The 18,096-nt window shown below is 38.9% G+C and overlaps 1 protein-coding gene across 1 annotated transcript in view; it reads right to left on the bottom strand.

Moving 5' to 3' along the window:
• WDR70 (WD repeat domain 70) overlaps positions 1 to 18,096 on the bottom strand; it is a 155,588-nt gene that overhangs the window by 3,490 nt on the left and 134,002 nt on the right. Inside the window, exons 14-17 of the mRNA XM_054809664.1 lie at positions 10,556 to 10,656; positions 8,997 to 9,076; positions 6,109 to 6,225; positions 5,153 to 5,315 (exon numbers count right to left, since the gene is read on the bottom strand). Coding sequence (XP_054665639.1) covers positions 5,153 to 5,315; positions 6,109 to 6,225; positions 8,997 to 9,076; positions 10,556 to 10,656 — 461 coding nt within the window. The remainder of the gene's footprint in view (positions 1 to 5,152; positions 5,316 to 6,108; positions 6,226 to 8,996; positions 9,077 to 10,555; positions 10,657 to 18,096) is intronic.

The following is an 18,096-nucleotide window of genomic DNA, read 5'->3' as shown; positions in this document are numbered from 1 at the left end:
GGATATGGAAAAGGTCAAGATGGTTTTTTTGGCTCTGTTTTCCCTGAGAAGGTCTGCCCTCAGGTCTCCGAGGACCCCTACACTACCAGCAGAGTCTTTGGGAGAGAGTGAGACATTACCAACAGAAGAGGAAGACAGAGACAGGGAGCACGTAGCTCACTGGACAGACATGAATCCATTCGATCCGATGGGATGGATCCAAAGATACTGAGGAAGCTGGTCAATGTCATTGCAAGGATACTCCATCATCTTTGAGAGGTCACTAGGTGATCGGGGGAGATTCTGAACGACTAGAAAAGGCAAACATCATCATCTTTATGAAGGGTAAAAGGATTTTATGAACTATAGGATGGTCTACCTAACCTCAGTCCCAGTGAAGGCTATGGAACAAATCCCCGTGGAAGGCATTTCCAGGCACATGAAGGACAAGAAGATGATAGGGAACAGTCAGCATTTAGCAAGGGCATACTATGACTGCCAATCAGGCTGCTGGAACAGGCTGCCCCAAGAGGTGTTGCGGCATTTCCATCCTTAAGGAAATTCAAACTTGACTGGGCAAGTCCCTGAACAACCTGAATCTAATTGGACCTGAGCAACCTGATGCAAGTGAACAAGCTTTAAGCAGGAGGCTGGACTAGATGGCCTCCAGAGGTCTCTTCCTACCTAAATTATTCTATGATCCTGTGCTTCCACATGACTATCAGCTGAAACTGGTATCTCATGCACTGACAAATGCATTCCTATTGCGGATGACACTAACAGGCTGTTAACAAAAATGGGAAAACAAACTAACATGATTTATCCATACTGTGTGATTCTCTATTTCAGTGGTTTTTTAACATATTCCGATATGCAGATCCCTAAAAAAAATTCCAGGTGCCATGCAGACTGCTTTAGAGTCACCATAATCCCTCTGGTTATGGGTTGTTTTTCTTAGTTACCTTTCAGGGATCCAGTGAAAGTAGCTCATTGACATCTGAGGTTCATAGACCACCAGCTAAAAAAGATACTGCTACTGCTAAACCAGCTGGAGATGTCAATTGCATATCTCAGCATGTGACTCATGTCACAGTAACTTTTGAAATTTGTGTTTATAATGCACTGAAACAAAGGAAAATGAAGACTTTCAAGCATGCTTGGAAATGAGAATAACATCATAAAGCCTACTTCCAGACTGAAAAGTGAAGGTTTTCAGTATCAGGCCCCTTTGTATTCCTTATCCCACCAACCAGCCTGACTTTTCTCTGAATCTCAGGGGCTTCCCTCTCAAAATTACCAATTTCCAAAAAAACATTTAGCTTAAATATACCAACATGTGCCAACAAAATCACTGTTACAAAACATTCTGTTCAGTCCTGCTTCTTCAACTAAAGGATACCTGAGCCACTGCATGACTGACACTTCACAGGCTGGTACTGCCATTGAGAAGAAGTTCAGTGGACACAGCACAGCTACAGCTGTGACTTCAAGTCGTTCCCTTTTGCCAGTGACAAGCAGCAACGACAAAGAGGGCAAAATAGGGGCAACATCACTGAACTGAAAGGTAGTTTCTAAGAACTCGAGTCTATCTTGATGGGGAGGGAAACTTCACCCTCACCTTCCCTATGGTACAGAAGAGAGCTACATCTGGGCCTGATTATGTCCTCAGCTACAGTGCTTAGTAATTCCTGCTGATCCTTCAGAGGGACATCTGAAGGCCTTGTAGCATCTCTGTACAGCTGTGTTAAAACAAACAGCTCACAAAGAATGTAATTTTCAAACATTTACAACTGATGCCTCAAGTTCCTTTCCTGTAGTTCTTTACTTGAAATCTTCAATCTGTCCTTCCTTTCTCTTCACTCCACTGGAATGGTCTCTAACAAGCTTTTTCCTGAAAAATCTCAAGATCTTTTTTTTATCCTCATCCATTATGACTTTTCTGCTGTGTTGATCACATCTTTTTTGACATTTTAGTCACACTCAGCTTCTGTGATATGCCATCTCCTGATTCAGCATGTACTTCTTATCATCCCCAGTATCCTTTTCAGCAGTATATGTTTCTTCACCCATCTTTTTTGCCTCTTATGTACTCACCCCTCCTTCTCTGTCTCAAATTTTAGGAGAAACAGAAAGGTCAGGCTAATGATAACAAGCTTGAAAAAATTTTCAAGTGATATATAATGCAAATGACTGTTTGGCTTCAAGAATAAATTAGGCACCTTTAATTCAACAAAAAGGAAATATTTTTACATACAAAGTATACACTAACAGCGAAAGTCATGTTGCAGGTATTTCTTACAAGAATTATTGAAGTGAAAATACAATTAAAAAATCATGAAATTGCTTATCTGGTTTAGAATGACCTAATCAGTATGAATCAGGACCACACAAACTCTAACCCAGTCATCACAATGAGAGTTATGAAAACTCTGATAACCAGAAAAAGAGCATTTCTTGGTCTTCTCAGTCTAAAATTATTTAATAACCATCAGTGAAGAAAATTAAGGAACTATAGTTTCCTTAGACATTTACTTTAGAAGGAGAATAAAAAACTGCAAGTGAATAACCATCTATTAGACAACACAAACCCAAAACCCTTGTCAAACAACTGCTGTATCAACTGGGTAGTTTTATACCATATTTAAGTGAAAATTTACTACAAGAAATGTGGAAAAACCGATAGCATAGAAATAAAGTAATAAAAAGAACAAACACTATTTTAAAAAAAGAAACTTACTGGATGTATGGTTTTTAGCTCTCAAGACAGTATGTAATTTTAAGTATGTATCAGAATATCACCTTTCCTAACTATAGTATATCTTATACTATAGCTAAAGCCGCCAGCTTCCCTAGGTTTGTATACTGCTCATTATTATAAACTCGTGATTTTAACAGGGCCACTGGGGACACTCTTACAATCCACAATTATGTGATAATATCAATTACTTGAAATTTTATGAAATATGCATTCATAAGAACATCTGTAAGATGCTTTATGTACAGGGTAAACATACATGTACTGTAAAGTCAGATACGGGGTATAATTAACACAGCTTTCTATATTATCTGTGGGTGCAGGCAAGCAGCTAATGAAACCTATGACTGCCATTGGTCTGCAACTGTTAGTATAGACATTCATTTCTGAAAATTAAGAACAAAACACAATCATAAGGAAAGGTTTTTGTATTTCAGTGGCAATAATAATAATAATAATAATAATAATAATAATAATAATAATAATAAATTCTCTTTGCCTAGAGTACATCTTAAAGTCAAGCTTTTAAAACAAGGATAATGGCAGTTTCACTGGCGTGAGATTTATCAGCTGACAAAACCATCACAGCAGCATGCTGTTGGCTGCAGTCCAGTTCCCCCACATACATATCACCGTCTGGTGTGTAAGCTAATAGCAGTCTGGACTTGCATCCTCCCCACTTCTCAGCCAGCTCTCTTCTTCCCCTGCAGCTACATATTTAACAAGAAACTGTAATGAGATCTGCCCACCTGACACAGTAAGCCTTCTGTAATACAGCTATGTTTTAAAACTTTCATGTCTACTACATTGCAGGTGTCAGGGATGAAACTGAATACACAACCAATGAAGCTACTGAGCCAAAAATATACTGAAGTATCTATCTACCTGATGGAATGTAGGATTGTATTTACTTTTGAGAATGGATAGTTGCATATCTCAAATAAAACCAGGTGCCTACACAAAGTACATTTCATCTCTAGCAAACATGAACTCTCACACAATTAAAAAAAATCAATGTTCAGTGTATTCATTACAACAACTGTTACAGAATCAGGCTTTCCAATATTCCTTCTTTGGTACCAGGGGTGATACTGTATAATGCACTGATTTGATGTGCAACATCAAATGCCACACTTATTAATTACTCAGTCAAAGCTGATGTTCGCAAGCTGCTTTGGAATAGCTATTCAGTTATCTTTGTGAACATGTGGGTCAAGTCAGAAAACAAGTGTCGTGACTAGAAACAGCTATGATTCTTAATATATTTCAAGTTTCTGGAAAGAGGTGGTGATTGTTTCACAAAAGAGCTAATAAAGAACATACAGTCAGTAAAGTACTAATTAAAGTAAAGCCTAGGAGATTAAACACTGGGCTGCAAATAAGAAAAAATAGTATCTTATTGGCAGACTGTTCTGTGCAGATTATATTTCATCTCTTCAGAAGTTTTTTTTTTTCCTTATGCATTTTGAAAATACTACTTATACTAGACAGATTATTTTGTGTAACAAAACCATCAATGATAATAACAAAATGCGAAAATTTAATTAATTATTGAAGTGGTAGCTTCTGTTCATTAGTATGAAATGCATTTATTTAGTATTATTTTTAGTACTACTATGAATGTATTTATTAATGGTTTGAATTGTACATTTTTTTAGGAAAAAAAGTAAACCTTCAGTAGAAAGCATTCTAGAAGCATATTGCACAATTTTCATTGTAACACACACAAATACCACATTCACACATACAATTTAAACCGAGTAAGTTACCCTCTGTGGGATTACTGATATTTTACTACCATAATCTTGATGAGACTCTTTAATTCATGTAACAACAACTGAACACTTATTTCTTTATGTTGAATTTTTGGTAGGAGATTTTACCAGTGCAATTTTCAATATTGCTATACCTTTAACACCATGTTAATTCAAGCAGGTACTCAGGTCCCTATGTAGGAAAAATGCAAACAAAAACTTACGACATTTGAGAAATTATCTAAAATACACTGTCATAACACCAAGTAAATATTTTGAAGGTTTAACCTCAGTCAGAACCAGAGGGCATACTGGAAAACTTAACATCCTAGTCTGTCAACAGGACGGTAGCTTAATAAAAGGTATATTGCAATTTCAGACACTGATTTGGAGAAGATTCTAAATTCTCATCAACTTAGAAAGCTTTAAAATAATTTTCTAGCACTGACAGGTATATTTTAAAAGTGGAAATGTCAAATTTCAACAATTTAACCTCCTAGAAACGCTTATCTTCATAAAAGAGTATGGCATATCCTTGGTTTACATATTCATGGCAGCAATCCAGAAAAGGCAAAGTATACCATTATAAATGTGTGTCTTCTATTTTCACCAAACTCCCACTGGCCTCCAGAAATACTACTTGTATTTTTAATTGTTTCCTTACTTAGCATATGCCGGAGCAACCCAGTATGGATTCTCTTCCGCTTCCTTTGCATGACGTAAAATAGCCTCTCGAGGGTTGCTATCATCTGTCTTATCCAGTGCAATATTCTTGACTATATATGATGACAAGGTACCTCCGTGAGTTCCAACACGCCCACCGCGACCTATAGCAGAAAAAAAAAAAAAAAAAAGAGTATTTTAGAGAAAAATATTTAAGAAATATACAGAGAAATGTTGTATTGTGTCTTTAATGGTGATCTGATATAAAGAAGTTATTTAATACTACAGGAAGAGTCTAATTTAGAGCTGCATTCACACAAATGTTTTACTGATTAACTTAAAGCAAGCCATTGTGATTATTAATTTATTCCAGGCAAGCACTCCAATCAAGGACTAACTTAGAATCACAGAATCCTAGGATGGTTTGGGTTGGAAGGGACCTCAAAGATCATCTAGTTCCACCTGCCCTGCCATGGGCAGGGACACCCTCCACCAGACCACATTGCCCAAAGCCCCATCCAACCTGGCCTTGAACACTTCCAGGGAGGGCGCATCCAGAGCTTCTCTGGGCAACCTGTTCCACTGCCTCACCACCCTCACAGTAAAGAATTTCCTCCTAACATCTAATCTAAATCGACCCTCCTTCAGGTTAAACCCATTCCCCCTTGTCCTGTCACTCCATGCCCTTGTAAACAGTCCCTCTCCAGCTTTCCTGTAGGTCCCTTTAGGTACTGGAAGGCTGCAATTTTGTCTCCCCAGAGCCTTCTCTTCTCCAGGCTGGACAACCCAACTCAGCCTGTCCTCATAATGGAGGTGCTACAGTGCTGGACACTGCCCATATATACATAGTAAAGTTGTGACCCTAAAAACTTTGAATGCAAATCCAAACAAGTTTTGAACCCAAGCATGACAGTCCCTTTGGCATATGGCAGTCTGAAATGATTATGCCTAGATTACCTGGTCCTGCTACTGGAGGTTCTGGTTTGTGAGATTTCATGGGGTCCAGCCTATCCTTCTCCAGCTGTTTCCTGGTGCTTCGCTGTCGTGGTTCACGGAACATTGGAAGCGCATGGGCTGAAGAGTCACAGTTTGGAGAAAAAGAAATGTTAGAAATTCCACTTTCTTTTTAAGGTTTTAATTACAAAGACTGGGATTCTTTGCATTGGAAAAGGTGGCAGAAGCAGCCTCCCAGTTCTTCTATATCCAAGTAGTGGTAACTGAGGTGTATTTTAAAGGGCTTCTTTCTGCTGAATTTTTCAAAGATGAAAGCAGCCAGATTTCCAGGGTTCCTTCAGGTAGGAGCCTTTCATCTGAAATACTGTTTGCACAGCTTATGCATAGTTAATTTATACCTCTGTCATTCAGTTCTCAACATTAGCATTGTGACCAAATAGTTGCTTTTTTCTGACCTTTCCATGTTTCTACAGCTTTCTAATTCTCTAAGACCATGACAAAATGATAGATGCATTCTTGAATCTGAAACAGAGAGGGGTGGAATCCCCTCAGTGATCCAAAATGTAATGTTTCTGCATATCAAGTTGCAATCATGTTCTTTCTTAAATTATGAGATTAATCAAGGTTGGACAAGTACCTGTAACTGAGACCATCTGACTAAATTATCAGGATTTAAAACTTCTATTTCCTCATAAACCTGCTACAGTATCTTCGATCACAATAATGGCTTTGGTCCACTCAGACAAGAGACATATTTGTCAGTAACAGAGAAATACCATGTTGAGGGGCACAGTTTTCTAGTAGTGAGGTTCAGTTCTCACATTCAGGTGTGCTGATTGCTGCTGTTTCCCAAAATGTGGGAAATTGTGTTGGTGTCAAAAGACCCAACAAAGAGAAAAAACAACCAAACAATTCTTAAATGTAAGGGCACCATCTCTACATTGAATAAAAACCAGAAGGCAGCATCCAGGGACCCATCAGTTTGACTCTTCAGCTTATTTCTGGAAACCTGCTCAATTTATTAGACTGAGTGAAGTCACAGTCAGGTGACCCAGCAGTAGATCTTTGGAAATAAATGTTTAGGTTTTACTTTTGTAGATTTCATGAAGTATGAAATTCCTGGGACAATCTGCTGGCGAGCACTGAAGTTGATAAGTTTGCATAGAGCATCTGAGGTGACTAATGCACAGATCCAAGCTTTTGCCATTTGTGGAGTCAAGGTTGCCTAAGGGAAATCCAAACTGTGTGTTCCTGTGTTTTAAAAGTAACACCTAATCCCTCAGAACAACATTCCTCCATTTTAAATATCCATTACAGGCAATCCTGAGATTAAAGTGCAGCTAGAAGTCCAAAGAAAGAAAAAAATAGAGGGGGGGGAAAGAAAAAGAGGAAGGAAAAAGGGGTTGGTTCACTTTGCCAAAGGACTTCTGAGATCTTCAGTTCTTTCCAGTTCTATGTGTAAGCTTAGAAGACAGACATCTAATCCCTGAAGAATTTCCAAAATATGCAACAAACTTAAAAATTCACAAAGCAAATCCTTACAACATTTTTCTCCATTGCTTTACATGGAAGTATCCTTATTTAGTTTCAAAATGACGTGGAAGAAACAGTTAAACAGGTAAAACGTAGTGATAAAGTTCTGAAACTTTGCATAATTGAGACCTAAGACTTTGAATGGCATTTATAAATGCTATTTGAATCCAAAAGTTCCACTGGATTTTAAGCAGAAAGTTTTTTAAAAATCACAAAAGCTCTTTACATTATAAACACTAATGACAGTGCACACAAAGTATTTAGATAATAGACCACGTGCTGATATAGTCAAAGGTGTAGTAAGGATGGATTGCGAAGAGCACCCAAAAGTGATTAATATCCTTGATCTTTGCCAGCTGCTACTTCATCCACTGCTACCCAAAAACTGGAGCTGGATATCTGCAGCAGTGAGGTAAGTGGGAGACAGCTGTGGCTGGAAAGTACCTGAGACGGGAAACCAGAACCAAAGTGCCTTGATATGGTCCTGGTTACCATGACTGCCCACACTTCCCCTTTCTAAACCTTTTTGTTGTTGTTGTTTATGATGCTGCCAAACACCTACTTTGTTCTACAGAAATTATTTTAGCTATCTCTAAGACCAAGACTACCGGAAAAACAAAGCTGAATCCAAACATCATGGAACTGGAAAAGGAGGAAGGGAAGCAGGACAGCACAACTGTGTGACTGTTCTCATTTCACATGAGGAAAACACTACATAGAGGAATGCTAATGGGAAGGGCGAAAATCTCTCAGTTGATGCCCTCATCTTGTAAAATTTGCCCTTCAGAAAAGGGAGATTGCTGAACATTTTATAGTAACAGTGATAACTATTTCTTATGCATCAATGAGCCTTAATATGAGCATAAGGTCTTCTACAAGTATAACCCTGAAAAATCACTTGGAATTTGTTCAAGATCTATCTCTAATGTCTCTGATTTCGCCACTGGTACTGTTAATGTTCCCAAGTGTCAAAACACTTCCTAAATCCTCTGCACTCACCAATTTAGTTATGCAAAACTGAAGATTCAAGAAAGCTCCAAAGTTTTGGAGCTTTGGGGTTTTGTTCTTTTTTTCTTGATGTTGTTAAGGCAAATGCCCTTTCACACTTTCAGGTGCATCAGAATCTAGAAACCAACCATTATTAACAACTTTACAGAGCATACTGAATATATACCTTTCTGGCTGTGCAAGGCTACAAAAACTTTGTAAGAAGCACTAACACCATACCAATGATCAATACTTAATGAAAGACAGCAGCTTTTTAGAGGGGAAAATATAAAACTAAATGATCTACAAATAATTTCAAACCCAAGAAAGAGCTAAAGATGGTGCTATAAAGATATGTTTAAATTTCTTACGTGTTATAATGTAGTCCTGTGTGAGAGTCTCTGCTTGTCTCTCTTTTCGTTTTGTTTTGACCACGCATAATTTTGCTCCCCTAGGAGGAAACATACAGCAGTTCAGTTCTGTTTATATCAAACAGAAACCATTTTTTATTCAAGAGAGAGTCTCAACAAAATTATATAGCACTTTAAATATTCACGAATGTGTGTATCTTTGCCTGTCCATGCACATGTTAAGGAGGGTAGAGAGATTAGTGTTTCTGTTATAGAGCAGTTTATATGACATGCGGAAATAAGGGTGGAAGATTCATTTCACACTTCATTTGTCCACAGTGCTTGTAGTGTGCACACTGAAAGTTCTCCTCTCCAAACATGGGCAATGATTTGCTCCTAGTTCTCAGGTTCCTAAGCAGCAGAGGTGGCAGTTATCTAACCAGAAGTGTCTGTAACACTGCAGCAGGAAGACTGCATAAGCCTGGCTGCAGCAAGACTGATTTAAACTGGTAGTATTTTCCTCCTCATGATAAATACCAGGAAACAAACTGGGCACAAAACTGAGCTAGGGCTCTTGTGGTCTGTGCCTAGGAAACTCAGGCTACCCTTTGGAGAGGGGTCCAAGCAATAATGACCAACTCTCTTCTTCTCTAAATTGACAAAGGCCACAAAAATAACACTTATTTCTGATAATCTTGTAAACCAGAGTTTATCTTCACATCCAAGTGTCCAGGTCACAGTAAGTATCCAGGAACTGTGAACTGTAACACAGTATGTTTTTGGATGCCAGTGAAACAAAGATGAGTGCGTATAGGGGAAGAACATCTTATTCATACCACTCAGCATAGATGAAGTGAACATTTCCCCCGTGCTAACAGGAAGGAAGCATGCCCCAGTTCTCCAGTCAATCCAGATGGTAAAAGCAAATTAATTGCAAAAGAAGTATTTATGGACTAGTTAAATCCTCTTCTTTTCATTCCAGGCTGACAAGTCACCTTCTGATGAATTACTACCACCTTTCCATTAGATGTACAGGCAAAATCCACAGGTGACAGGTGGGGATGAGGGAGAAGACTAGTAGAAAGATGGGAATACGTTTCCTTGGTTTGCCCCCTCTCAAATTTGGTCTCCCAGTATTACTTTACAAACACTGAAATTTAAGCTAATGCTTCTAAACCAGACTTTTACCTCGGGGAAAAAAAAATACAAAAAAAATATGACTAAATACAATAACTATCTTTTCAATAACACCACATCAGTAACCTCCAAGAGATCAGATAAAAGGCTGGTTATTCTTACTGCAAATTTATTGCAATTAAAAAATGAAAGTGTTTGTAAATTCAGGTAGAACAGTGAGCATACTGCAGCGTGAAAAGTCCAGAGGAAAATGCACTGCTTTTCATAAACGAACTAGTTTGTTGGGTTTTTTAATTTCTACTGTTATGAAATAAGTAAAACTCTGCAAAACAAATGTTACTAAGCCAGTTTTTCTCATTTCTTACTGTAATCATAGAACCACAGAATCAGGCTAAATTTAAGAAAAAAAATAATGTTCTTAATCATTAATCATGATTACATACCTCTGGCTTTTGACAGGATCATAGTACACTTTGGCCAAACCATTTCCAGTACCAACCATGATCTGGTTCAGCTTGGGATGCCAAAGGCAACGCACAACACTCTGAAATAAAGAAATGTATTAATAGTTAGTTGGTCATTCATATAGATCTTAGAATTAATATTCATATTGTCAAATAGTGAATCAAAGTTTCATTGTAGCAGGGACAAGCTTAAGCATATGAATGAATATATGAATGAATAGAAGTTCCTCTCCAGAGCAGAATGCAATGTAAAAGGAGTGACAAAACATGGATGTAGGCAGAGAAGGAAGTACAAATTGGTGGCAATGTGATAACCAGTGGTTTCCACAGGCTAAATGCTCCAGGGTCTTCGTGGGCATAATAGAAATGGAAAGTTAAAGGGGGATTTGAAGGAGAACAATGAAGTGCTTCAGATGTAGCAATGCAGGCCTTCATGACTTTTGCATTTTTATTTTTAATTCTTCCACCCTGTTCTTTATCTGTTTTTCCCTTCTTCTCACACAGTGCTGACCTTTCACTTGCTGACTGCAGAAATGGAAGAGCAGCTGATTTTCACTCTTGGTTCTTTCTTCCTCATAACACCCAGAAGAGCTTGGTATTTGAAGCCAATGTCTCACAGCTCTGTCACTCTTTTGGTCAGCAGAGAAACTCATTTTCAGACATTAAGAGTATTGTTCTTTTGTACACACAGCATGGTTCTCTGTGTGAGTTTGAATCTCCATGTGATTACTGTATTCAGTCTGATTCAGCAGGCTAGCATAGAAACTCTGTAAGACTCAAGGTTCTGACTTGAGAGAGCCAAATAAGTGGGCACAATCTGCCACGAAGGACAACACACCATAACGCAAACACAAAACCTGCACGTGCATCTCAGTAACTGGGGAGCAGAGGGGGAAATCTATTTTTTAGAGATAATAACTCTTAAAAGTTTATCTTTAGAGATAATAACTCTTTAAAGGAATACTGTCCAAGACTGAAGACGGGTTTGTGTTACCTATGTAATAAATGTATCCAGAGCTAGCAGGATTTCACTGAACAATGCTTGTTTTTCTAGCCCTTTTGTTCCCCCAAGCTTACTACTTCTCCCTTCTCAAAAACCAGGAATAGACTCTTCTCAAAGTGAATTCATAATTCAATATTCAACCACTATCATCTATCTATCATTTAAATATCAACACATATATACCTTTTTTTTTTACGTTGTACAGCACACGAAATTCACAAAATGGGAACCACTAATGTCTTAATATGATAAATACATCCAAGCTAAAATATAATTAGGAGTGTAATATAGCCCTGTAACTTGTGAGATGAAAGTCATCTAATCTGGAAAAGAATGGTTATGTGTCAGCTCTAATGACTCCTGAATGACTTCCCATCTCATGTTCCACCATATTTCTGGTTTGGTCCAGATCCCATTTTTTTTTAATGTTATGAGGCACAAAAGGTAAAAAAAACATTGAAAAAATTCTAAAACCCATTCAGCCATCATGAATCAGAACTTCATTTTACTGCAAGATGATGGATGACTCCTCTGAGCTGGTTTTTTTTTTTTGCTTTGTGCTCTTCTTTAAGAAGAAAAATTGAGTGAGATGAGTTTACATGAATCAACTGACCATTCTTTACAAGATTCCTTTGTCAAACATCCTCCTTCTACATGGATACACATACAACATTATACCTTCCCATTTACTTATAGATACAAATAAACCTGGCTTGCTTACTACGAGACAGCTAGCGGACAACAATCTTTTTACAGGTAACTCTGAAGTACAAAGTAGAATTCTGGTAATGCATTTTGTCCATGATACCTGCCACAAGCCACCAAAATAACCAATATAGTGTTGCTAATAAGGTGTTGGATTTAAATAAGACATTCTTACATACTGTTATGTAATGCTAAAAATGCTATGGTAACTCCAAAACACACAAAGCTAATAACAAGTATTGAAGGTCAAAGGTGGGTGGCCTTTTCTTTTATTAATATTTATTGCATGTGTTTAGCCAGCCTTTTTAAACTTTGTAGTTAATGTGGTTCTCCACTTTCTACTGTCAAGTAAATGTATTTTATAGCATGGTACTGGATACCAGCCAACAAAAACAAAGCCTGAGACAGTGTGGCTCAGCGCTGATGGGGATTGCTAAGTTCCTAACTTGTCAAACATGCACAGCACACTTAAAACCACCATGGCACGTGCTCCAGAGCAGGCAAAAGAAACTGCCTTTAAATGCAACCCTATAAATCTTCTGAAACCGTAAAACATCCCCAGAATATAATTTGTTAAAAACTAAACAAATACAAATTCTGAACACACCAGTAATTTTATTAATCCGCTGGCATATAAACCTACTTTATAAGAAAGAATAAAAACTACTTATGCAGATTTTTAGATTATTTTAGAAATGGGCAATGCTTTAAAAAGACCAAAATACTGAATTCAGTAACTAAATCCTAATATGTTTTCCCAATCATATAATCCTAAAGAAGTAAAAATTCTGAGCAACTATACAACAAAGGGATCATCATAGACTAGGTCTTAACACTGGGAGTGAGGGGGAAAGAAGAATCTTTATCATACAAAAATAATTAATTCTGAACATTTATCCTTCAATGCCTCTTTCCTACTGTTTACCCTTAGAATAACTCAGACATCTGTATCACTGGAAATGTTAAACTTCAAATTCCAGCTCAAAGAAGGTCCTACCTCCCAGCTCTCCAGGCAAGTAAGAGTGTTAATAGCAGGACAATAAGTGTTTTCCTGACTTGGCCTACCCATGCATATATGTAGATACCTACCTACTGATACTGAATTTTACACAATTACAGAATGGTTGCAGTTGGAAGTGAGCTCTGGAGATCACCTAATTCAACCCCCCTGCTTTGAGCACGGTCAGCTACTACAGGTAGCTCAGGTCCTTGTCCAGTTTGTTTTTGAGTATTTCCCAGGATGGAGACTCTACGGCCTCTCTAGGCAACCTGTTTCAATGTATGACCACCTCCACCATAAAAAGTTTTCTTATGTTTAAGTGGAATTTCCTGTAATTAGTTTTGCGCCTATTGCCTCTTGTGCAGTCACTGGGCACTACTGAGCTTTGCTTTATACGCTTCACCCACTTGTCCCCCTTCAAATGCATAAGATCTCCCATGAGCCGCCTCTTCTCCAGGCTGAGCAATCGTAGCGCTCTCAGCCTTTCCTTCTGTGCCAGATACTCCAAGCCTTTCATCACCTTTGCAGTCCTTCACTGGTACTCACTCTCATATGTTTACCTCTCTCTCGTACTGGGAGCTCAGAACTGGACCCAGCACTACAGAAGTGTCTCACGAGGGCTGCGTAGAGAGGAATAATGGCCTCCCTCAACCTGCTGGCGACACTCTTTTGCCTGATGCAAATGCCCATGGGCTTCTTGCTGACACTCTCTGTTTCTCTGAGATGGAGATTTGCCATTCCACAATCACTTTTTAAGAATCACAGAATCATAGAATGGTTTGGGTTGGAAGGGACCTCAAAGATCATCTAGTTCCAACCCCCCTGCCGTGGGCAGGGACACCCTCCACTAGACCACGTTGCCCAAAGCCCCATCCAACCTGGCCTTGAACACTTCCAGGGATGGGGCACCCACAACCTCTCTGGGCAACCTGTTCCGGTGCCTCACCACTCTAACAGTAAAGAATTTCTTTCTAATATCTAATCTAAATCGACCCTCCTTCAGCTTAAACCCATTCCCCCTTGTCCTATCGCTCCATGCCCTTGTAAACAGTCCATCTCCAGCTTTCCTGTAGGTCTCTTTAGGTACTGGAAGGCTGCAATTTTGTCTCCCCAGAGCCTTCTCTTCTCCAGGCTGGACAACCCAACTCTCTCAGCCTGTCCTCAGAGGAGAGGTGCTCCAGCCCTCTGATCAGTTTCGTGGCCCTCCTCTGGACTCTCTCCAACAGCTCCATGTCTCTCCTGTACTGGGGCCCCCAGAGCTGGATGCAGTACTCCAGGTGGGGTCTCACCAGAGCAGAGCAGAGGGGCAGGATCACCTCCCTCGACCTGCTGGTCACGCTGCTTTTGATGCAGCCCAGGACATGGTTGGCTTTCTGGGCTGCAAATGCACACTGCCGGCTCATGCTGAGCTTCTCATCAATCAATACCCCCAAGTCCAAGAATAACTTGTTTCATTTTAAGGTTGTGCCCTGCAATGGGACCCAATTCAAACAAGGTGGTACTTCAGTTTTAATTGCCCCTGAGACAGGAGCTCAGCCTGGAAGCAATAACCTCAGCAGTTAAGAGCAAACTGCAAGCTCTCACTCCACTTAGCATGGTGGTTTCATACTTGGTAAGAGAAGTAAAAGAGCAGGGAATTAAATTGTCTAACATTGCTTTACAGAAACCTAGCACAAAAGACTTGACTAACCGTAAGTACTGGTTGTAAGGAAATCCTGTGGGTGACAGCTTCAAGAATCAGAAAATATGAACACCAGAACAACAAGAAAAAACTTCAGTTAACTAATTCTACATTCATTCAACACAGAAAGAGTTAATCTGTTTCTTGTAACATTTAAAGCTGAAACAAGACAAATCTATGTAGATTCTGAACTAAAAAAAATTCCAGGTCATATCTCAGCTTTCCAAATGGAAAAAAAAGCCTTAGTATAACAAATAATAGTGATAAAATGCAGAATGTATTGTCAAATATATATCTTCAGTATTTGAAAGAAAGATTTCTGTAATGGCTGGATGTTTTGGACAGTGTATCTTTGGAGCATGAAGTTCTGGAAGCCTGTCATAAAAATAATGAAAATAATTTTATCCATGGAACTGATGTGGCCAGCTTCATGACTGTAAGATCTGAAAATACAGCACTTACAAAAGACAATTACTAGTAACGAATGAAAAGCTGTTTGGTACTTTTGTTGTTGCAAAAGCATTAAGTTCTTCAAATGAAATCAATCTGAAAAGCCTTTGGCAATGTCTATTGCATACACACACAAAGTAGCCTGCATTGGGAAATACTGAGAAAAGATTGTGAAAATATTTTTGTGAAGTCAGGCAGGGTGTCGTGGTTTAACCCCATCCAGCAGCTCAGCACACGCAGCCGCTTGCTCACTCCCCCCTCAGTGGGATGGGGGAGAGAATTAGAAGAGTGAAAGTGAGAAAACTCATAGGCTGAGATAAAGACAGTTTAACAGGTAAAGCAAAAGCCGTACATGCAAGCAAAGCAAAACAAGGAATTCATTCCCCACTTCCCATGGGCAGGCAGGCGTTCAGCCATCTCCAGGAAAGCAGGGCTCCATCACACCTAACAGTGTGCCAACACTGCCATCACTCTGAATGTGTTTCACTTCTTTCCTCTTTCCCCAGCCCCTTATAGGCTGAGCATGACGCCATATGGTATGGGATATCCCTTTGGTCAGCTGGGGTCAGCTGTCCTGGCTGTGTCCCCTCCCAACTCCTTGTGCACCCCCAGCCCACTCACTGGTGGGGTGGTGTGAGGAGCAGAAAAGGCCTTGGCTCTGTGTAAGTGCTGCTCAGCAGTGACAAAAACATCCTTGTGTTATCAACACTGTTTTCAGCCCAAATCCAAAATACAGCTCCATACCAGCTACTATGAAGAAAATTAACTCTGTCCAGGGCAAAACCAGCACATTCTCCATCTCTTATTCCATACTATTTATCCTCAGGTCTCACACTATCTAATATATCCTCATTAACCACCACCACCCTTCCCATCCTTTGACGTAACACGTAGATATCATTCCCTTAGTCTATGGGGCAACGACTACCAGCTACTAGAAAAAGAATTAACTCTATCTCAGCCGAAACCAGGACACAGGGAAAATATTTTAAAAGTTAACAAAAAACCACTCCAAATTTACCTTCATCATTTTCACTGTGAAAGAGGTTAGAACAGATTCAGTAGGTGTTATCAATGGTAGGCCTTTGTAATTATTTTCAGATAATACATTGTCTTGTAATACTGACTTAAACTGAAAATCAATTAAAAAATTATGTACATCATTTTTAAAGACATCATTTTTTGCAATCTGGATGGAAACATTTATCTTTTTAAACAACTGCCTAATAAAATAAGAAGATATAACTGATTGTTCTTGAACTAGCCATACCTTTTTCTAAAGCAGCTATACTATTGTAAAATATTAATTACTCAATCCATAATTTTTACTTTATTTTTCAGTTTTAGAAAATTTTACCTGTAACAACTTAAAGGCTTAATAATATGTGATAATCTTAAACTCATAAATATGTAGAAAGATGGCAGGCAAAAGTGATGATATCACGCTTCCCTCGTGTGCTATTCCGCCTGCATTTCTTCCGAGACATGTGCAGTCACAGCTCATCTGCAATTCTGGGGTGGTTCATCAATAGTCTCACTCTGAACAGTCTGTTCTCACCTGTGTGTTTCCCTTTGTATCACATAAGCAGAGCTGCTGCTGCAGGTAAACAGTAACTAAACCAAATAATTTTTCTGTTAGATTATTCTCCATCTGGGTTAGCTCACTAGGCAACTACATACATGGATTTGCTGGTACTAGGCACATAACAGTGCTTTGATGGGATTTAACAGTAGTGCCTCTAAATGAGAAGCTGAAGCCTGAAACATAATTTTCTGTAACACAGAATAGTACATTTATTCTGGCCTAGAAATATACCCCTATGTGTAACAGGCAAAGTGAAGAATAACTGAAGCAGATTTCTGCACAAGCAAAAGCTAATTACCTCAACTGAAACTGTCCAGAGCACTTGGGTAACACCCCAACAGGAGTAAACAATGCAGAGAGGGCATTTTACAAGGTCAGCAAGAAAAGATTAAAATGATTTGTGGCACAGGAATGGAAAATTTACCCCTAAGATGAAACCACAAAGCTAGTAAGGTCACAAAACTACAGACTCACATCAAGGATTGAAAGAATTCTCCTGGATCTTTGCTTATAAAGATGGTTTAAGACTGCAGCAGCAAAAGCAAAATTCAGTTCCCTTGCCCACACTTCAAGTAAAGCCATACAGTTTTACCGCATGGATAGAGTGGATCCAGGATGGGAAGAGCAGTCTCTGGGGGGTCAGTACAGGCTGGAGGTAGGAAGACAAGGGAAGGTTAATAAATTCTAGTAAAAGGGGCTAGGAAGGGTTAGAGATGTTTCACATGGGGAAAAGGGACTGGTAGAGATTATGGGGGTTGTAAGAAACTTTGGAGTGGATGTTCTATGGAAAACATAGGTAAAGCACATTAAGAAAAAAAACTTGAGCAAATACAGTAAGCATTCCTGGTTCTTACATATTCTTGGCTATGTATAGCCTTCACATAAATGTTAATTCTTATGTCTAAAATATTTTTCTGCCACATTCTAGAGCCTGAGCAGTCATTTAATCTCACTAATATCTTTTGAATCTACTAAAATGTACGGTTGCCCATTATGTAACAAAATAAGGAAAGTGTATATAAAGACTGTCTCTTGAAAGTATTATTCACCTCTATCCTCTCTCACTCTGCTGCAAGACAGCTAGCGAAAATTCAGG

Source organism: Grus americana, chromosome Z, assembly GCF_028858705.1.
Source record: "Grus americana isolate bGruAme1 chromosome Z, bGruAme1.mat, whole genome shotgun sequence".
Taxonomy (NCBI): Eukaryota; Metazoa; Chordata; class Aves; order Gruiformes; family Gruidae; genus Grus; species Grus americana.
This window is presented reverse-complemented; position numbering and strand designations above follow the sequence as displayed.